Source organism: Cebus imitator, unplaced genomic scaffold (genome assembly GCF_001604975.1).
Source record: "Cebus imitator isolate Cc_AM_T3 unplaced genomic scaffold, Cebus_imitator-1.0 Scaffold145, whole genome shotgun sequence".
Classification (NCBI taxonomy): domain Eukaryota; kingdom Metazoa; phylum Chordata; class Mammalia; order Primates; family Cebidae; genus Cebus; species Cebus imitator.
The window spans coordinates 2,019,422-2,043,034 of record NW_016107460.1 but is presented as its reverse complement, the minus strand read 5'-3'; the positions used below and the strand labels follow the sequence as shown (position 1 = coordinate 2,043,034).

Below are 23,613 nucleotides of genomic sequence, written 5' to 3'. Positions count from 1 at the left end.
TTTTTCCTTTAAGACATTCAGTTTTCCAGAAAGGAATCTTTTGGTCTTCTAGCTGGGAAGAACTGTAAACTTAAGCCTATTGTCCTCATTCTGGGATCAGAGGGCAAGTAGGGTTCTTGAGGTGGGGAAGGGTTCTTACTGAGCATCTCTTAGTAGGTATTACTTTCACTGGCTTGGCTAAAACGTAACCACTCATTTGTGTGTAGAGAAGTAAATAGGTGAGAGAATTAATAGAGATATTACTTATTAGTATTTACTGCCCTTGTGTTTTGAGGAACTTTGCACAATTAAAATATTTGACATATCATTTTTCCTCCTCTTGATAGAAATTAGAAAAGGAAGGTTGTTATTATTAGTTTTATTAATCAAAGAAAAATAACACATTCATTATTTTCATGGGTGGAACACTATTTGTGGCACTCTGAAACCTAAGCCTCCAGTACATTTAAATGTCAAGCCACAGTTTGGCCTCTGTCACGTCCTATATATTTAGCTTTGCATTCTACTTTTGGATAAGGGAGCAAGAATGAGTATACAACAGATATATAAAACATCATCTTCAGCAATAAGAATGCCAGGTTTAAGTAATAAGATGTGTAATACTTAGTATGTTTTTTTTTTAATGTAATAATTTCTAGTTTTGCATTTCTCTCTCACTAAACTACATACACTTCTTGAAGGCAATTATTTTTATCTTTATAAATTTTGTATTCCTGGCAACACTATTTGACACATAGTAGGCACGGGATTAATATATTAATGTGTCTTAAAATGTGAATAAATACCTGTTACACGTTCTATAAAAATTTAGAGAAAGTTAAGATCAGTATAGGAAGGCTTCATTAGAATAGGTGCAATAGTTTGTTTGCCCTTGGTAGTGACCTTTAACTTTTAAATAATGTAATTTTACCTGAAGCATGGACATAAAGTCACATTCTTAATTTTAAAGGATTTTTTCAAGGCACTGGGAAGAGTAAAACAGATTCATAATGATGTCAAAGTTCTCTTGCGTACAAATCAACAAACGGCAGGGTGAGTAACCGCTCATTGAACTAATTGCATTGCTGCTTACGTTTCCAAAATTTTTAAGATATTCTAGAGTGTTTGTGAAACTGTATAACATTTTGTGAAATAGGAGTTTAATCTTTATTTATCTTTAGAGAATGGTGAGATTATACCCTGACAGGTTTAGGCTAAAACAGTAGTTGATAAGTAAGTGATGGTTAAAATGTGACATTTAATTGTAGAAAATTATTGAAAAATCATTTCATAAAATGATAAAAAGTTAATATGCTGTAATATGTAATATGCCAAGAAAATAATTAGGTACTTAGATGTAGCTATTGACTAAAATTTAAATTAAAATAAATATTTAATTTTTTTTAGTTTAGAAATTATGGAACAGATGGCCTTACTTCAAGAAACGTCTTATGAAAGACTTTACCGATGGGCTCAAAGTAAGTGATTTATTTCATGTTGTCTAGATTCATAAACATTTGTATTTGATTTTTAAAATTGTACTTGGGCTTTATTTGATGTATTTTGATTTTAGTAATCAAAAGTATTTTTTAAATAAAAATAATATTTGTATTTGATTTTTAAAATTTTACTTGGTCTTTTATATATTTTGATTTTAGTAATCGAAAATATTTTAAAATAGATAAACTTTACATTTCACATACCGTTTTTGTGTTTGTATCATGAGCAGCTGCTATCAGCCAAGTGGTATGCTTGATTAAGGATGACAATAAAAAAATGAAGACAATATTTCTGCCCTAGATTATCTTAAAGCAGATTAGGAATCTCTTGTTGTTTATGTAACTGTAAAGTTATAAGTGGTAAATCAATTTTCTGCTGTTGCTGTAGCAAATTTTTACAAACTGAATGGCTTAAAACAACACATGTTTGTTGTCTTACACCTCTGTAGGTCAGAAATCAGACATTGTTCTCACTATGCTAAAATCTAAATATTGACAGACTTGCATTTGTTTCTGTAGGCTCTAAGAGATCATTTGTTTTCTTGCTCCTTCAGTTGGCAGAATTCAGTTCCTTGTGTTCATAGGATTGAGGTCTGTGTTTTTTTGCTGGCTGTCACTGAGGGTTTTTCCTAGTTTCTAGATGCTGCCTGCATTCTTTGGCTTGCAGTCCCTTCCTCCATCTTCCAAGCCAGCAATGTGAGGTCACGTCATTTTCTCACGTTTGAATCTCTCTTGCCTCTTCTTCCATCTCATATCTCTGACTAACTTTTCTGCCAGCCTCTTCCATTGTGAGGCCTGTGTGATTACTTTGGACCCACTTGGGTAATCTGAGAAAATCTCTCCATTTTAAGGTCTACTACCTTAATTTCATCTACGAAGTCCCTGTTACCATGTAAGGTGACATATTCACAGATTCCAGGGATTAGGGTGTGGCCCTTTTTGGAGGGCCCTTATTTTGCCTATCAGGAATGCTTTATTTTCTTTAGTTTTGTTTGAAAATGTTTCAATAGATGTTTTGCAAAATAGCTGGTTGAAACAAGAGAAGATATTTAAAACAGGCAAGCATGGAACAGGAGCACATATTTTAATAGGTGTTACTAACCAATGCAAGGGGTTGGAATTTAGTTAACCTATTACTCCTGTACTATACTGTGCAAACGGAATTCTCCGGTCTGGTTGGTTAAGTCTTTATCTCTAATACCTGTTTGTTCTTCTGCCTCTCTCCTTTACATTGATTGCTTCCATCCCGGAGTGTTATCTGCCTTTCTCTTATAGTATCTCATTCTATTTTTTTCATGTATGTCTTATCTCACAAGTTAGTTTTCTACTTTTTCAAAGGCAAGGACATTGACTCAGATTTCTTTGTGCTCCCACAACATCTTACATACTGATTCCCTATTGTGGGCTTCTGTCTCCTGGAGACTATGAAGTCATTTTAAGATGTCTTCAATTCTATGTATGCATATGGGTTTTTTTCAGTCAGTGCATGCTAGAAAGTATACTGCTAGTATAAAGTCCTTGTGTACCAAAGATTGGGAATTTCTGATAAGCTCTAAATTCTTTGAATGTATAGGCTGGTGAGCATTTTATAGAAAACATTAGAATAATAAAGAAAAGTTGGTGTAGAGATTTTTAAGAGTTTAAAATTCAAACTATTTTGAAATTATAGTTTTATTACTATGTATTAGTTAACCACATTAACATTTTTAGCAAGCTGCTTAAAGATTGTGTCCCAGGGAAGGAATTGATAATATGTTTTTAGTATTCCTCCCTGCCTCCCTAATACTGTCATGTATATGGCAGTTATTAGGAAATATTTGTTCGTTGATTGGTTTTTTCAGGACTCTAGTGTTTATTATAGTAAAATACAGCTTTGGGGCATACCTGATAGCATATGTGGTCATTTAAAGTTACATACCTACTGAAGCTTGACTCTTTAGCTTGGCTGACAGCATAAATTTGTTTTAGATTGGTGTATTCTCTAGGTTTTTCTGAGGATTTTTTTCATGGGGTATTTGCTATAGAATTTAGACTCCTGGAATACAACAGACATAATAAACACCAAACCTGAATTTAACAAAAGTTGTAATGTTAATTATTTTTCAGGTGAATGTAGAACATTGACACAAGAATCATGTGACATATCTGCAGTATTGACACAGGCAATGGAAGCCCTGCAGGACAGACCTGTCTTATATAAGTTGGTGACTTTTTCTTAATTAAAAAAGAAAGCCTACTTTTCTTTTGACAACTTATTTAAATTTCAATATTATCAAAAGCATGTATAATAGTTTGAGTAATATTTATAATAATTTGCAACAATATTGTTTACCTTAACTTGAATTTGTTTCATGGGGTATCAGCTTATTTGAATATTACATACTATAGAATACAAAGTGGAAAGAAAAAACAAAGTCTCTGTACAGTATCTTAGACTACCTCTTATTTATATAGAGGTTCAGTGTTTTTTCCCCTGTCATCTCATTAACTCCCTTGGAATTGTAAGTAACTAAAACTCCTGTATTAATCCTTCCCTACAGAGATTGAAGTCATATCAGGACTGAGAAATATGGTTATGCAGAGCTGAAAAAAAGAATATTTAATATCAAGGTTCTATTAATAGGATTTAGGAAGACAGGACCCAGCTCTTTGATCTGGTAATTTATGCCAACCAAGAGCTGTGTGGTAATGCTTTGGATAAGAATTTAATGCATTTTAAATTTACTGATGTTTTTATTACTTTATATTTTAATCGTATTCTCTTGATTTTTATAAAATAAAAAGTAAATATTTAATGCCTGGAGTAGTATGAGCATAAACTTTTGGTAGATGTAGGAGTTGTTGATTATATTAATGATTCTGAAAACAGGAAACCAGGGGACTCTTACCAAGGTAGTGCATCTTGTTCTGAATCATCCCTTTCAGTTGCTCCTTATACTATTTTTAGAGGACATCTCCATTACTTTCTGATTCGAACACTACTTATCCTATCATAAGGTTACAGAACACAAATGCTGAACAGCTGTGTAAAATAATAACACTCCAGTGCTATCTACTGAGTACAATGTGTTAAGCACCATTCTAAGTTCTAGAAACACAACTTCAGTAGAGCACTGCCCTCAAACTGCTTTATTTTATGGAACCAGAGATAGACAAATGCATTTTAATTGAATATACTAATTGCTAGTCTAGAAGTCATGTCCCAGATGCTGTGTGGCTCAAGCATTACGGGATAGGGGAAAGAGATGAACATCAGTGAAAATTTCCTAAGGAATAAGGTATAAAGTGAGTTCTGAAGGCTGAATAAGCATTTTCCTAGATGAAAAAGAACAGTTTCCAGGTTGAAGGAACAGTGATGCTAAGGTATACATTGAGAGAACACGCACCTCTGGGAAATTCATTGCAAAAGCTTGCTCTGGGCTATTGAATTACAAGCAACAGCTGGATCATAATAGCCCTGAATGTTATGTGTATACATATGGTAAGATAATGTTTATTATTGATCAGCAGCTTAGCAGTTTATTCCTGCTTTGAAATTTCTTTCCCAAGTTTTTCACTTTAACATATTGGCATTGATTTTGAGTTTTTTAGCACTTAAAACTTTGGTGTTTGATTTTAACAAGTGTTGCATTGTCTACAGATTAATATTTATTCACAAGGTTAATCTTAATAAAAAAAGCCTTTGTGTGTTTTGGGCACCTGAAAACAGCAGTTGACTTCTGCCATGCAAATGCATTTTCACTGAGTTTTATAGTTTTTTTTTTTTTTTTTTTTGATTCGGAGTTTCGCTCTTGTTACCCAGGCTGGAGTGCAACGGCGCGATCTCGGCTCACCGCAACCTCCGCCTCCTGGGTTCAGGCAATTCTCCTGCCTCAGCCTCCTGAGTAGCTGGGATTACAGGCACGCGCCACCATGCCCAGCTAATTTTTTTTGTATTTTTAGTAGAGACGGGGTTTCACCATGTTGACCAGGATGGTCTCGATCTCTTGACCTCGTGATCCACCCGCCTCGGCCTCCCAAAGTGCTGGGATTACAGGCGTGAGCCACTGCGCCGACTTGGAAAGGAACAATATTAAATGGCTTATGATGTGGGCTCTTGAGTCAAATTTCCTTGACAAGTCCTTACACCTTTGTAAGCTTCAGTTTCCTTAGCTGTAAAATAAGGATAATAATAGTGCCTATTTTACAGGGTTGATGTGAAGATTGTTAGATTGTTCACTTAAGGTACTTGGTGTAATACTTGGTACATCCTGAGTTTTACATATTATTTTTGTTTTGAGAGGAGGTGACTAGAAAGCTGTCAGTTAAGGAGGGGTGTTTTTGAAGCCTACATGGCAATCAGGGAAAAGCTTGAAAGATCAAGAATGAAACTATAATAGAAAGGCAAAGAAAGTTTATCTGTGAAGGGCGTATGCTAAGGAGCAGGGGGCAGTAATGGCAATTTGGAAGATTTTTAAAGACATTTAGAAGCTGAGGGAGGAAGTAAGTTTTTAAGGCCAGATGATTAGGTCAAAATGAATACTAAAAAACAGAAAATTGTCTTTTCATTAAGTAATTATCTATTTTTCAAGTGGTAGTTTCCTTATATTTAGGAAAAACTTAATAATGTATCATGTTAACCACCAGATGGCACTATATGAACTTAATAAGTAATGCATAAAAGCTTCGCTGTCCATTATTGTATCTCAAATAATTATTATATGCAAGAAAAATGTCAATTATTGAAGTCCCTGGGGAAAGTTACCATACTCATTATTTCTTATGTATTATATAACTGGAATGCTAATGCATTATTGACTTTTAATAATAAATCAAGTACAATTATAAATGGAAGTGAAAAAATTGGATAATTTCTTCTTTCCTTTGATAAGCCTTCAGAATATAAGTTATTTTAAAATGTAGTTATATGTACAGTACTGATTTTTTTCTTTCTTTATGTATTTGTTGTATTTCAAAGAGGAACTTCTATATTATTGTCTTTCAATTTGCATTTTGATCAAAATTTGTCTTCTTTTAATTTGCTTTTTGACCAGAATTTTTAAAACTGTAGCTAAACACAATTTTTAAAATGAGACTTCAAATTTTAACTAGAGGTATTTGAGATATTTACATAATTCGAACATTCACTCTCGAAAAGTTCCATTTTGAATTTTGATTATTGTTGGAAAAATGTCTGATTTTGGTCTTTGTCTCTGGAAACAATGTTTCATGTCTAAAGATATTGAAGCTTCATGAGGCTTATGCTGTTTTTGCTTTACATTTGTTCTATAGGAGGATTGACATTAATTTTAACGTTTATTGATATTTTATAGTATTAAACAGATTAAATTCCAGTGTTTGTCAGGCTTGGTAATTTACCCCCTATTTAAAATCCCAGTAGATTCACTGGATTTTGTTACAACTGTGGTCCCAGTGAACAGTGCTAGAAACAAACTTTGCTGTTTATTTTTACTATGGTCAGTAGGATCTTGGGAATGAGGATTAGTTTAACATATTTAAAAAGTTAAATGTTTGTGAATTTTGTGCTGTGATAAGGAGTCATAAGTGCATTATTTCAGAGACTCAGGTGATCATTTAAAAGAAGGCATTCTTCATACTAAATGATTTATAATTTGAAAACATGAGGGAAAACATAGCAATGAGTATTTTGGTTCTAATTTGTTTAAAACTAGAAATTAAATGCAAGGCAATTATGCAATTTAGCAAAACTTAGCTGGATATTGGGCTTTCCCTTTTCTGTACTAGTATGTCACCACAGGGAATCTCAAAACCATTTCTTTTTAACTGAAAACAAACACACAAAGAACCATAGTCTAGTTCGTAGTAAATAGTCCTCGAAAAAGGTTCATATTCCTAACTATTTGTAACTATTTGGCCATTCTAGACTTTCTCTTCGATTTGGAAATAGTCCGTCTTTTACATGCTTACCAAAATGTGGATTTTTTTTATCCAAGTAATAGCATATAAAAGAAAGCTGTGTAGCCTAAGATATTAATTATTTGGGGTATCCTGGGAAGTTTTGGTGATTTTTGTTTATATGTAGATTATTTATATCATTCTTAAAATTTAGTATGGTAGAATATTTTTAAAGATTTAGAAGTTAATGAGTCTAGAATCTGCTGACATCAGACTGCTAAAATGTATTTTGTTTGTCTTTATAATTTTAAAATTGAAAGAATTTTCAGTTGAGGGATATTGTCAGGAATGGGTGATAATGGGAAATAAGTCTTAGTAGAGTCAAAGAAATGGGCACTCTAGACAGCTCCAGGCTATTTTTATAAATTGAATCCCAAATTGTCCTATTCCCAAGTTAAAAACTTTCCTTCCCTACTAGTTCCTTCACCTTAGAAAGCCTTTCCACACCTTTTCAATTATAATAGGTGACTTCTTAATACATGTTTTTTAAAAAGGTATTTGCTTGTGTGTGTGATTGGTCAGTAAATTTAAGGAATATCTATGATGTCTAATATTGGAGTCAAAAGAAGCTTTTAAAAATGGATAGCAATTTTGGAGCAAATTTTGGTGATAAATTGTGATAGTATATGTAAAGAAGACTTTTTTAATGTAAGAAAAAAATCTTAATTTTTGGATTGCAAAAGTTCTTTTATTTTTTCTGAGACAGTGTCTTTCTCTGTGGCTCAGGCTGGAGTACAGTGGAGCAGTCACTGCTGACTGCAGCCTGAACCTCACAGGCTCAAGTGATCCTCCTTTCTCAGCCTCCTGAGTAGCTAGGACTATAGGCATGTGCTACCACGCCTGGCTAATTTTTTTTTTTTTTTTTTTTTTTTTTATTTATTATTTTTTTTTTTTTTTTTTTTTTTTTTTTAATAATGAGAGTCTCATTATTTTGCCCAGGCTGGTTTCAAACTCCTGAGCTCAAGTGACCACCTGCCTCAGCCTCCCAAAGTGCAGGGATTACAGGTGTGAACCACTGTACCCAGCCTTGGATTGCAGAGTTCTAATTATAATCAGTTTTTGAGAACTTTTATGACTTTATGTAAAACAGTACAGCATCATATTTTTAGACTGCAAATATATATACGTACTAAAATATGCTGAAACCTAATATACTGAATATATTGAAACCTAAAAAGTTAAGTTTTCCCATGTTGGCTTGATTTTCCTAATTTTACTAAGTCCATTGCCTTATCACTTATTACTGCTGCCCCTGCTTTAGTCCCAAATCCCAGCATTGTTTTTAGGAGGAGTAAAAGATTTTACTTTTTGATTGAATTTTCAATGTGCTGAAGTTATCTTTTAAATGTTTTTTCTTCTTTGAAAGCAATGTTGCTTGACAGAGTGCCTAAAGTAGCTTTAGGTATTTGCTTGTCTCGAAATTGCATGAATAGTCTGATATAGCCACCAGAAACAAAGAACCCCAACCATTTTTTGTATAACTTGTTTCTTCTAGATATACCTTAGATGAATTTGGAACAGCCAGGAGAAGTACAGTTGTTCGTGGATTTATTGATGCGCTCACAAGAGGGGGCCCCGGAGGTACACCTAGGCCAATTGAAATGCACTCTCATGACCCTTTGAGGTATAGTAATCAAACAGCAGAAGATTTGATGTTTTTACCAAAGGAATCTTTATTAATATTTAGTTTTCATTAGGTATGTGGGAGATATGTTGGCTTGGCTCCATCAAGCTACTGCTTCTGAAAAGGAACACCTTGAAGCTCTCTTAAAGCATGTCACTACACAAGGTGGGTCCACCGACTGTATTGCTAATGCCTAAATACAGAAAATAACACAAACATCTCTGTTCCTGTTCTTGTTGCCATCTTCTTCACTTAGATAAACACCTCGATGGTACAATAAGCATCCTGATAACTCTTCTCTTTTCTAGATTCTCCCTCATTCTGCTAATAGACTTTCTCTTCCATCACCTTTGTCCTCTCACTCAACTGTTCAGTTTTATAGTAAACCCTAATGACCTTTCATGTCCAGCCTAGACTCCTCTGTGGCACTTTTATGAAATTTCTGGAATATCTAGCATACATTATCTCAAATCTTCTGCATGACACTTTAAACGTACAAGGTGATATTATCTTAATTTTATCTGTGAGTAAACAGGCTGAGTGAGTTGTTTAGGGTCATTAGCTACTGATTCTTTCATTTCTGCTACCCAGCCTCTTTTTTCATTCTCATGGCATTGTTTTAAAATTTTCAACAGTTATTATATCTGTTAGTATGTTTTTGCATTGCTGTAAAGGAATACCTGAAGCTTGGTAATCTATAAAGAGGCTTAATTTGACTCAGGGTTCTGCAGGCAGTATAAGAAGCATAGTGCCAACATCTGCTTCTGGTGGAGGCTTCAGGAAGCATAGAGTCACGGTGGAAGTCAAAAGGGGAAGAACTAGCATGTCACATTATGATTGAGGGAGCAAGACAGAGAGATGGGGATGTGCCACACACGTTTAGGCAACACTGACTATCATGTGGACAGCACCAAGCCATTCATAAGAGATCCACTCCCATGACCCAAACATCTCCCACCGGGCCCCACCTCCAACATTGGGAATTATATTTCAACGCGAAATTTAGAGGAGACAAACATCCAAACTACATCACCGTATGTACTAAATGTACTTAAAATTTTTGTCTTGATGTCAAGGAAGACAAATAACTGTAGTTGAGAGTTGCTGATGTCTTGTTTGCAGAATTCCAAATCTTCTTAGTTGTGATTACCTAAAGAGGCCTGTTTTAGAGTTTGAGAGTTTAGTGTATGATTAAAATATGTTTTATTTTTGATAGGAAGTTAAGAGAGACACTGTGGCCTGGTATCACTTGACTGTTTTACACAGCTCAGCCACACATCTCTGTGGTCTGCATTACACAAAAGGAGCCAGTGTTACAAATTGGTGGTAATACTAACCTCATATCTTCTAACTCTTCAGTATCAAGATTAGACTCAGCATATATGTTAGATTGGCACAAAGTGTGCATTGTTAGGCTCTCTTTCTATTATTATTCTCACTACCTAGTTTAAATGAATGTGTTTCTTTAAAGATGTTTTAGAAAAGTATATATAAGACAGTATTAAGAGGTGGGAAAAAAATAGATTGTAGTTAGATGGTTACAAGCAATAAGTGTCAAATACCCAGTACAGAGCTTGATAAATAGTTGGTGTTTAGAAAATACCAGTTTTTCTGTTAGATTTCAGGGTGTGTTTTTCATCTTTAAACCCTCAGTGTATGTGCTAAGCAGCATTGATTGGAATGAGATGTCTGTAAAACAAATGCTAGTACATTTTGGCATCACTTCATTCAATTAATACATTTCACACTCTTTTTTTTTCTCCCTCTCTCTCATAAATTTAATCTTTTCCACAAAGAAATAATATTCATTTTAGTAACTCAAAGTCAAATGAATTAACAAGGCTTTCTAGAAACACATTAGGTATTATCACAATTAGTAATATGTTAACACAATTTGTAATGGCCCAAAGGATATCAAACTTACTAAAATATAGTTATGGTTATTTTAAAAGTTATTAGTACTATTAATTTTATGTATTATATATTATTTGTTAGCTTTTTGAACTTACATGAAGCAAGGTATAATATGGAAACAAATATTCATTAATGTATTAATTTTAGGTGTTGAAGAAAATATTCAAGAAGTTGTTGGGCATATCACTGAAGGTGTGTGCAGGCCTCTAAAGGTAAAACATTTTGTTTTTACATATGCTATATGGTACCTGGTTAAATTATTACTTTATTTATGGGAACTTAAGAAACTGATACCAGCTCAAACTCAATCTATACTTTTTTCAAATTAACACAGTAATGTAGGCTAATAGGAAACATTTTAAAATAATTGCCAGTTTTCTCTCTGAGAAAGAAAATTGGAAATAGTCATAGTTTTCATATATTGACGTATTTTTTACAGATTATGTTTCTTGTAATTTTTCTTACTCAGTTGAGAAAAAATCTATTAAATTTAAACAGTGAATCTATGAATTCTTAACAGAAGCTTACTAAGAATATTTTATTTACTTGATTGCTTCAAGCATAGTAGATTTTTTGCTTATAGCAATGAATAACTATTAATTCAAGGATAAAATATGTATGGCGATTATCATCAATACTATTTATAGTACAAGGAACAGAATTTAGAATCAGATTTGAGTTAGACTTCCCATGTTGCCACTTAATTGTGTTTCCTTATTCCATTTGCTTAACTCCTCTGCGTCTGAATTATGCTCCCATGGAGCCTGTCTATTAAAACAGCCATCATCCAGGGTTGTTCTGAAGATAACTGGGTAGATGAAGTACATAGTTTATGACACTTACCAAGAATTTAGCAGATGGTAAATACCTTTATTTTCCTGTACAGGTATTAATATTTATAGACTACTTGGCAATTGTTGGTTTACTTTTCCTTGTTGATTGACTTCAGTTTCATACAGATACATTGAAATCCTGAAGTTTAATAATTTTTATCAAGAACTGAACTTTAAAGTAAATTTTATTTTATTTCTAAGGCTTTTTGGGGTTATGTGTTCCAGGGAAGGAAATCTCAGATGACACGCTTTGTGACAATTGATTATATTGACAAATTTAACTGTTGCTCTAACTTGATCTTATAGGACCTAACTATATATTCAGTAAATAAATGGCAATGTATTTTGAAATTATCTCACTTATTTCTCCCAAATGAAATATTTACTTGTCATAGTTTGATATAGTCATATATAACTTACATAAATGTTGCTTATTTTGTATACTGGCAGTTACTAGAAAAATAGAAGAGAAGGAGGAATAAAATGAGATTTATTTTGCTGTGCTTTTATACCTTTTTATAACTTCATATAGTTAAATAAAACTCCTAGTCACTTTGTAAATAAATTGTACTTTATCTGCTTTACCTTTCCCCCTTCCTCGCTTATGTAACTATTTTTCTTTTTACAGCTTTTCTTTCTTTTTAAAACAATTTTTTTAAATTTATAATTTTTGTGAGTACATAGTAGGTATATGCTTTTCATTTTCTTTTTAAAAAGTAATTTTATAAATATCATAATTTTAGAATCCTTATAACGGACTTTTCAGTTTCCTGTCCTGGTTTGAATAAGAATTGTTATTACATTAAAAATGTTTAATCCCAACCACTTATATAAAGACATTATATACTGAAGTCTGCCTTTGTTTCAAAATGCACTTAGAAATCCTTGTTTCATCTTCCTTCAATGTAAATGCCCAGAAAGATGTTAATGACAATTGTAAGACATTATTGTGATCTGCTGACAAATTTATTATAAGATGCCAAAGGTAAAGAAGACCCTAGTAAGCAGACAAGTATTTTTTTGTTGTAAAATGAAGAAAAATTCCTTTTCTGAAATGACAGAAACTTCAAATCTTTCCATATGATGATAATATGTATTGCATACTTCAGAGAATATTTAGCACGTGTTCACAATAGTTACATATCAAATTAGCTTGATAGTGATATATAATCCAGCAACTCTTAGACCCTCCCTTCCTTATATACTGACAGAGAGTGTTATACTATTTTAAGAATTTTCTTTCTGTATGACCTCATCTGGGTATATTTTCAGTGATATAGGTATTGAGAAAAATTTCTACTTTAACATTTTATTTTGCAGTTATAATTCTAATTTTTATAGTGATCAATCTGCTTTTATGCCCACTCGTACGAAATTTCTTCTTCCTAATTAATAGCAACTAAACTTTTTCAAATGATATGTGATATTGGATGTTATGACTACTTTTCTGTTCATCATCATTCTTTGTAGAAATGAATTTTTTTTAGAATGGGAGATTTTTATTTTTCGAACCATAAAGAAAAGGTTATAGTGGTAATGGGAAATAATCCTTAAGAAACTGTATATTTGATTTATTCTACCCTGTTTAATCTTTTCTTTGTCTTAGGAAAGTGAAACATCATAGGTAGTAGATTAAATACTTGTAAATGTATGCATTAAGATAAGATCTGTAAACTTATTGCCAGTTTAAAGAATTGGTGCTCTAAGTTTAAGTTTACATATGTTGTGTAGCGGGTACCATGGCTCATCAGCATCAAGCCTATTACTTTGTACATGTCTTTACTCCAAAATTGTAACTAGAAAAGATCAGAACTAAAATATTAAAAAAAATTTTTCAAGTCTATGGGTATAAAGTCCTTCTTTTATGTAAAATTAGATTGCTGAGAGATTACCAGCTCTCATCTGAATTTTCTCTTCTAATAAAAACTTCAGTGTAGTGAATGCTACAGACCTTAGATTACGGTGGGTTCTATGAAAGCAGATATATGTAGAAGATTAATGGCAGGGAAAATAAAGCTGAACATTGTACACAAGACAGTCGCTGGGCCCTCAGATTGAGGTATACATAGCATCAGATGTCTACCCTGAGCAGCTATCTGTGATATTAAGGCAAAGGAGGTTCATCATCACCTTTTTCAGTCCTCCCTTCTTCCTGTATCTCCTTCATGAACACAACTCTCTCTCTCTCTCTCTCTCTTTCTCTCTCTTTCTCACTTTTGCTCCTAGCTCTCTTGCCTTGGAGAGGAGAGCCACTGTTCTGTCTTTTAGCTCTTCCCTACCTTCTCTGCTGTCAGGTGCCTAAAGCCCATTTTGCCACTTTTAATATCTCCATTTGTCATTGATGCCGCATCTCACAATGTAGCTAGGATTTATGGAGTGCTTATGATGTACCAGGGTCTGTTCCAACGCACTTTATATCTGAGCCATTATTCTCATTGCTGCTCTCCAGCTCTGCTAATGATTTTTGCCCTATACTGTCATCACAGTGATAATTGCCAGCCAGTTGCTGCTACCACCACTTCTTTAGTCTGTTTGACCTTTTTTACTTTTTACTTTTTGTTTCTCTTGTCTTTGTTGTTTCTCCTGTGACTGTTGGCTTTTGCTGAAAATGGTCAGCCTCTTTTATAGCCCTCATAAGACAGAGTGTTTCTTTCTGTATGGCAAACAAAGCATTCTTGGTGTATTGTTTGTCAATCTCCTGATTTTCTAGCCTTTCTCTGTTGTATTTTGTATTGTAGCTGTTGTATTCTGTATTGCCTCTTTCCCTCAAAACCTTTGTGTTCATGGAGAGAGATGGTAATTGTTTTTGGTTTTTCTTCCTTCCTCCTTCCCTTCCCTCTTTGCTTTTCCTTTCTTTCTTTCTCTCCCCTCTTTTCTCATTTTCTTTCTTAAGGGAGTTAGAGCTAAGAATATTTTCTGGATGCCTCAAAATTATGGAAGGCAGGTGGCCAGACACCTGAGATGGTGTTTAAAATCTGCTAGTAAGAGCTGTTTGCCTACAATTAACATTTTTTGTATTTTGCTGTGATAATTATATTAAAATTAAGAAAATACCACTTTTATTGATATATAATTTAAGTCACTGTTAAGGCCTTGATTTCAAAATAAATTATAATATGGAAAAATACATTTTTAAAGTTCAAATGCCACTCATGATCCATGGTATTGTGGTAGTCAGCACCTATACCAACAGATGAAACAGTTTCATAAACATAGTAATGTAAATTGATTTCTGTAATATAAGAGGTTTTTGTGTGCACATATAAAATCTCATTTTAGCAAATCACATTTGTTTTATGAAATATGCCAAAATCTAAATACAGAGAAAGCACAACTTTTTTTTTTTTTGAGACAGAGTCTTGCTCTGTCACCTCTGTCGCCCAGGCTAGAGTGCAATGGCATGATCTCTGCTCACCACAACCTCTGCCTCCTGTGTTCAAGTGATTGTCCTGCCTCAGCCTCCAGAGTAGCTGAGATAATGCACGTGCCACCATGCATAGCTAATTTTTTGTATTTTCAGTAGAGACAGGGTTTCACCATATTGGCTAGGCTGGTCTCCAACTCCTGACCTCGTAACCTGCACCGCCTCAGCTTCCCAAAATTCTAGGATTACAGTTGTGAGCCACCATACAAAGTTCAACTTTTAAAAGCATTTATTAAACATCTGTTGTGTGTATACGGCTCTATTAGATGCTACAGAGATGTAAAATCGGCAGAAGACATAATGTCTATACTGTGTTCGTATTCAGAAACTAGGAAAGCAAGAAGATACGATGTAAGCAGTAGCTTAAGGGCAGATACAATATTTAAGTAAGCATTTATTCGTGTAGTTTAGATTGTATTCATTAATGAGAGAATATAAGATCAGTGAGGGATGGAATTTAATTAGAAAAGATTCACATTTGCTAAATCTTGAGGCAGATCAAGTTAATCTTGAACCAGATCTGATTTTGCCCTGGTAGTATTATAATTTGGCAAATATGTCGGTGCTAATTCAAGATTGGTCTACTTTTCTATTTTTTTATTAATAGACAAACTTGATATAATAACTTATAGACAGGAATTTATTTTATTTTTTAATTGACTATTTGGCAATAAAGTAGTATGTTTTCATTGATAATCTGTTTTAGGGATGTAGTGGCTGCCTTTGCAATTCAGTATTGAACCAGATTCCATTATATACTGGTGATAAATCTCAAAATGATCTCACTATGTTGATATTTCTGGTAACGACTGCCTTGAGCCAAATTCTGCAAATAATGGATCAGTTTTTTTTGTAGAGCATATCTATGTTAAAATGTTTGTTACTTTACCATCTTCTATGACTTATTACTCAGAAATTATTTAGAAGGCATTTTGTGATCTCTGCAATAATAAAATTTTATCTTTGTTATGTTATTTATACCATATGTTATTAATGAAGAAAGATTATACTTTTAAGAAATGTTTAATTTCTTCTCACATATTTTAATAGGTTCGAATTGAGCAAGTAATAGTTGCTGAACCTGGGGCAGTTTTATTATATAAAATTTCTAATCTCCTCAAATTTTATCACCATACAATCAGGTAAGTGGAATGGCAAAATGTGATTGCTAAATCCCATGTGATATTTTTTTCAGTTAGAGTGGAGTATAAGTTTGTTTTACATTGTGTATGGTAAGTATACAGTAAGTATAGACTAAGCGTAACTAGTAGAACCACCATGCCATGTAAATCATTATATGTATATTATCCATGCTATGACTTGAGGTCTGTTATTTCCTTTTTCCTTTTCTCTCCAAGCTTGACCGCCCCCCCACACACACACACAACTTATATAACAATGTAAGTCTATAATGTAAGTCTTTATTGAGTCTTCCCGCATTAGTAAAAGACTCCAAGGCTACTAAAGTAACTGTATCATATACTCACAATAGAGCATAATGAATGAAATGTTCTGTTCTGGATGTAAATAACCTACACTCTTTAGCATTTAGTTTACTGTAAGTGATAAAATAGAACTTTAGCCTCTCTACATAACAGCAACTTTAATTAGGAACCACTTGTCTTATATAAAATGTGATCTTTGACTCCAAAATTTGCATTCATTTTTGCTTGACATTTGACGTTGGTGGTATACCCTTGAATTTTATTACAACTGTCACTTGAGACTATGTCATATGTGTATCTACGTTAAAACAATGTCTTTCCAAGCCATATTTTTATAGTTTTTATATTTTTCCATTAAACAATTACTTCAAAATTACTTGTTATCCAGTATGTCAGTATCAGGAACAGTAGGCCAACTGTTTAAGAAGACTATAACTAACGTTACCAGGAAAGGTTCAGGGAGCACTTACTCCTTAGTGACACAGAGTAGCCACCCAGAACTTCACAGGTAAGAAATGGATTTTACATCTTAATAGTAGATTTTCAAACAAAACTAACAAGCCATAGCCTACAAAACTAATCAGAGATAGGATTTGGATTAGTCTCTTAACATTTTAGATACAAACTTATTGTCATCATTTCCCGTAATTCAAAAGCAGTGAGTTAGTTTCAATTGTAATATTATGGTATCTTATAATAAGAGAATGATAGAAAACACAAGGGCTACTGACAGCAGCTAGACATAGCAAATACTGTGTTATAAAAAGATGCTGGTAAAATGATTTTTAAAATGTTTATTTAATAATGTCCAAGATGGTACTACATGAATTTTATTATTTAAATATATTGATATCTTAGTTTCTAATGTAGAAAATGCTAGAAATAAAATAATTCTGATTCTGAAGATGATAGTAGGTTTTTTAGGCTCTGAGAATTATAAGTTTTCTATCTTTGAAGACGAGGATATTAAAGATGACAATTAAAATCTATTGATTTTTTGCGTGTGCTTTTTCTACTTCACACATTTCCTCATTTAGTCAATTAAAAAGCTGACTGTATACTCATCATTCTTCTATGTAGTAAGGAAACAGCAATTAACAAAGCAGTTTAAACTTACATTCCAGTAGGGGAGACAAGCAAATATAAAATAATAGTTTTAGGTAGTGATAAGGGTACTAAAGATAAAGCAAAAGAAAATAAATAGGAAGTATAGGAGTAACCACATGTGAGTAGATATATGTGTGTATGTGTGACTGTTTTTGAGGCTATTTGGTAGAGGCAATATTTGAATTCAGATGTGAATAATATGAAGGAGTTGGGCATGAAAAGATCTTGGAAAAGAGTGTCCTGAACAAAAATACACTCTGGTACTGAAGCTAAGGAAAAGCTTGCATTTTGGAGGACTAGAAAGACCAGGAGTTGCAGTGCAGTGAATTGGAAGGAGCAGGGGGAGATGAAATCAGAAAGGCAGAGAGAGGCCAGCTCACATAGAATTCTGAAGACCATAGTGGATATTTAGATTTTATGCTGAATGGATAAGATTGGGGAAGATGTGAGGGTTTTGAGTGACCTGAACAGATTTGTGTTATAAGGTTACTCTGGATACCCTGTGAATTAGGTACTGTAGTGAGACAAAAGGGAAAATAAGGAACATATTTAGGGAGCAGTTTGTAGTCCTGAGCAGAGATGATGATGAGTTAGACTAGGGTGATAGTCTTAGAAATGGTAAACAGTAGTTGATTTTGGAGATAATTTATGCCACAGCCAATAGGACATATATACATACTAGATAGAGTGAGGTGTGAGGAGTCAAGGATGAATTCTTGGCTTTTGGTTTGAACGGCTGGGTGAATGGTATTGTTTGCTGAGATGGGGAATGCTGGAAAAGAACAGGTTGATGGGAGTGGTGGATAAGGAAGAGTTCCCTTCAGTTTTGGCCTTGTCAGATTTGATATATCTGTGAACATACAGTAGGAGATTTTGAGTGAGCAAATAATAGAGAAATCAGGGCTGAAGCTATAAGTTTCTTAGTTTTCAGAAAATAGATCACTTAAGAAATGAGTATAGATAAAGAATGGGGCTAAGGACTGAGTCCTGGGAAGCTCCAATATTTAGAGGTGAAGAAGAGGAAAAACCACAAAGAAAACTGGGAAGGGATCCAGTGAAGTTGGGGGAAAAAGCAAGAAGCATGCAAGATCTCAAAAAATGTACTCCTAACAAAAGGAAGATGTAGAATCCAGGAAACAGAATCGCACACACTTGGATTACATATCCTTTCTTATAAAACTTTTCTCCCTGGAATTAATAATTACTTTGCTTTTATACTTGTTTACTTTCCTATGCCCTCATCACTATTTCAGATCCAAGCTATTAAAGTGGACTTGACATTGCATTGTCTCACCATATAGTCCAACAAGTAATCCCCCTCTCTCCGGCCTTTGTCTGATACCCTTCTTGGAAGCCTCATTCCCCTCCAATCTAGATGTGTTGACCTACAGGCCTACTGCAAGCTGCTTGGCTATCACACTGGCATTTATCTTCTTCACTAGCCTGTTCACTGGCTTGTTTAGGTATCCCTGATTCTTTGGTCAGCTCTGAATACTATTTACATGGGTGTAGAACAGTTATTTACTAGAACTCTGTGCCCATGGCTGTATTAGGAAGCCTGGGGAAGGTGAAGTTTGGGTGTGTTGTGGTGGAGGGGGAGAATTGTGTAAGAGAGTTTAATTCTCATCATCTACATCTGGGAATTTGTAGATAATACCTAAAACTGAAAAATCGAGTAATAGGAGTATAAGCATGTTGGGTAGAAGTATGGAATGAAATGTCAGAAGATACATCTACAATTATTGGGACCAGTTACTGGAACATAGTGTGTGCTCAATAAACATTAGTAAATTCTAGATCTGAATAACTGCAAAGTACAGCTGATAACTCCAAATTTAAAACATAATGAATGTAAATGTATGTTGATCTCTCTCCAGATTTTTAATTAAATTGTTTCTATTTATGTTCATTTAATTTGCTTCCCCTGTTGTTTGATGTACACTTTTATTCAGAGGAATACTTGTTTTTATTGCATGTGTAGGCATGTGTGAGAATTCCATCCAATTTATTTTAGTATTTGGCTTATAATATTTTTAACTGTAATACTTGTTGTATCTTTAAAATATAAGTATTATGGCTAGTTTAATTTGCTAGTATTTTGCTGTTTGCCTTATATACGTATTTTACTAATAATTTGCTCTGTTTTCATGAACTATGTAAGAATTTAATTTATTTCAGTTTCAGAATTGTACTGAAATACTACATTTTACGGTATTTGCCTTTATAATATATCATATGTGGTATGTCATTTATCAGTAAATTTGCTGTGTTTTAGTTTACTGTTTACTAGTATTTAATGTCATTATATTCATCTTTAGCAATCTAAATTTTTTTAGGCATGGAAGATGTTGTTATGCCTTTAGAAATTATGATTCCCTACTGGAATATAGCATATTTTCATATCTACAAGAAACTTTTCCCCTAGAAGGTTATAAATTACTTTTAGTACGTAAATTATGAGAAAAAAAATGGGAATTATTTTATATACATACTTGTCTTAGATCTTGGCAAAAATGGAAAACCTCTTTGAATGGGTCTAAGAAATACCCTTATAAAATAGCAAATTGAGAATTATGGAATGTACTAATGTAATTAGTTATTTCAAAATGTTATCAGACTTTTCAAACTCATCAGACTTTTCAGTTAGTGTAAATATACTGCTCTGTGGGCTGTTGTATAAAAATTGAGAATTTCCAATTTATAGATGTGTTATTTTTATAGAATAGCAGTTTTAATTAAAAGAATAACACAGTATTTATACAATTTATATATTTTATCAATAGAGCTGTTGATTTAATGCTCTTTTTAAAATTAAAATTGACTGTTTTAGATAATCAAGACATATTTAATAAAGGAAAAGTAGAGATAGGATTTTATATATTACAAATGTCTGTTCTGACAGTATTGCTAAAAGCGATTGTGAAATATTGAAAACATACTAGTTTGTTTTTACTTTTTCATCACCTAACTCAAAAGAAAAACAAAAGTCCTGATTTTTAAAATATGAAACTAGAGCATTTTTAATTCACAGGTTGTATTTTACATTAAAAACTTTTATGTAAATCTAGATCTTTGTAAAGCATTGCACTCAGTTAAGAACTGTTTTGTTTCAGTTTCTGTTTTGCAACCTGAAATATTCTTTGCTTTTAGTGGCATTGTTGGAAATAGTGCAACTACATTATTGACCACCATTGAAGAAATGCATTTGCTAAGCAAAAAAATATTCTTCAATAACTTGAGTCTTCATGCAAGTAAATTAATGGACAAGGTATGTTTGAAAAATGTAATTGTTATGTGAATGTGAATCTTTCACATTAAAGAGGTTTTAATGATTTTTGTATTGATTGGTAATTTTTCCTATTATATTCTGTATTCTTTTGAGTTCTTCATATGACCAACAAATTTCATTTTGAGATGGCTTACTGGACCTAAGATTGTAGTCTGTATTCCTGAAACAGTATCACATTTAGTTATGATTGGAGATAGAGTATCAGGCTCCAATTTAACTACCATTTTTTCTGTAACAAAAATTGTATAATTAAAGGAAACTTACTGTATTTAGCTGGGGGATAAGATAATGTACAGATTGGAAAACTAGAATTGTTACAAAATGTTTTTTCCAAACAGCTTATGTTTTTACCCTTTGATGTTACAGGTTTGTCCTTATGAAATGTATGCTCCTCTGAGTTATATAATTATTTATGAAAACAAACAAGAAAAAGCATCCCACAAAAAAACAAATAAGCAAACAAATAAGCAACAAAAACCTGAAAGAGTCCTATAAGACCTAATATCTTAAATTGAGCAGGATATTGTGGCAGGACCTTAAGGAATACATTTACAGTGATCAAATCATTATTTATTTTTGTTTCGTTATTGAGGACATGAGTTTTTCAAGGGTGTGTCACAATCACCATGCTGGCTTTTTACTGCTGTAGCTAATAGGCTAGCTATATTAAGCCCAGGTTTTGTAATATGGTATAAAATAATAGCAATTTGGTCCAAAATACCTGGTCAGTCTTCACTTTCGTAAGTTCAATCTTCACTTTCCTAAGTCTTAATAGGAGTCTACTTCCTGACCCACATGCATGACTCAAGATTTATTTGGAAAAGGAACATGAATTTGTGGAGATGGAGTATCTACCTTAATTTTTCTTGCCAGTGTGCTTCTGTTTGCATCAGCAGTTTACTAACAATAATTTCTGGTTATGTTTGTTTTTATGAGTTTTTATTTAGACAGACCTCTTCTGAAATAATTTATACATGATACACAAACATTAAATCTGAATAAATATGTTGTAGCTATTGAGAGTACACAGATGAACACTCAAGGTCTATTGGCCTCATTAAGGTTGCTTCTCCTTTGGTGGAAAATAACCGAGTAAGCCTGGTTATTATAGAATGTACCTAGGGTATATACTAGCACCAAAGGAGGAGTATATTTAGCAAACTATATGTATTCCTTTACAGAGAGGAAGCTTTCTACAGAGAGAGGTAGTAGAGTTGAACTTTGAAGGACATGAAGGCTTTAGATAGGTGAAGAAAAAAAAAGAAAGGAGTGGATAGGGGTCGTCTTAAATAGAAGAAACAAATAGAATATGTTAGAACATGAGCTGAGTTACCTATAAACACATTTTTCATTTATTAAAAATCTTTAAATACCACTTGTAAAGTGCTGTGTTTATATATATGTGTATATATATATAACATATATAAGCACATTTTTCATTTATTAAAAATCACTTGTAAAGTGATGTGTTTATATACATATGTATATATGTGTATATATACATGCACACACATATACACATGTATATAAAACATACACATATATACATGTATGTATATAACATGCTCATATTATTGTAGCTGACACATAGCTAAAATGTTAAAATGAAAGCTATATGATCTGTACATACATGTATATATGCATGTGTATGTATAATATATATACACACGTATATATGTATGTGTATATATGTTTCTATATATACATGTATGTGTATATATGTTTATATACATGTATGTGTATATATGTATGTGTATAATGTGTATGTATATATGTATATATGTGTGTATATACATGCACACATATACACATGTATATATAAAAACCATATACACACATACCTATATACACGTGTGTATATATGTTATATATACACATGTATATATATGTGTATATGTATGTGTATATATGTGTTATATACACACATGTATATATGTGTGTATATGTTTATATGTATATATGTGTATGTATATGTACACATACATGCATATATAAAAACATACACATATGTTATATATACATATGTGTTTATATATGTTATCTATAACATACACATATATACACACATGTTACATATATATTATATATAACATATCTTATAGATAACATATATACACATACATATATACATATGTGTATATAAACACACCACTTTACAAGTGATATTTTTTAATAAATGAAAAATGTGCTTCCCACATATAATATATATATATCATATGTGGGAAGGCCAGGTTGGAGATAGGAAAATTAAAGGAGTATTGAAGTTGTTGTTATTCATACATGATCTAAGGGAGATACTCTGGGAATAGTAAAGAGGAGACAGATTCTTGAAAGAGAAAGATAAAATCTTCAAAATTTGATGACTGACTGAATATGGGTAAGTGATCACCTAGAATAATCCCTAAGCTAATCACAAATATGGAGAATACAGAAAGAGGGTACAATTTGGGAGATAAAGATGGTATTGTCTAAGTTAGATAAATTGAGTTTGAGATCCTTATAAGAGATCCCTCTGGAATTGGTCTAATCTAAAAGGGAGTGATACATTTGGATTTAGAGAGTTTTACATGTAGGAGATGGTTG

General features: G+C 32.8%; 1 protein-coding gene across 1 annotated transcript in view; it reads left to right on the top strand.

The window, feature by feature from the left end:
- The window catches only part of COG6 (component of oligomeric golgi complex 6), a 99,954-nt gene that overhangs the window by 25,146 nt on the left and 51,195 nt on the right, over nt 1–23,613 (top strand). Inside the window, exons 6-13 of the mRNA XM_017542440.2 lie at nt 950–1,032; nt 1,387–1,457; nt 3,585–3,678; nt 8,890–9,018; nt 9,092–9,183; nt 11,080–11,144; nt 16,240–16,331; nt 20,892–21,009. Coding sequence (XP_017397929.1) covers nt 950–1,032; nt 1,387–1,457; nt 3,585–3,678; nt 8,890–9,018; nt 9,092–9,183; nt 11,080–11,144; nt 16,240–16,331; nt 20,892–21,009 — 744 coding nt within the window. The remainder of the gene's footprint in view (nt 1–949; nt 1,033–1,386; nt 1,458–3,584; nt 3,679–8,889; nt 9,019–9,091; nt 9,184–11,079; nt 11,145–16,239; nt 16,332–20,891; nt 21,010–23,613) is intronic.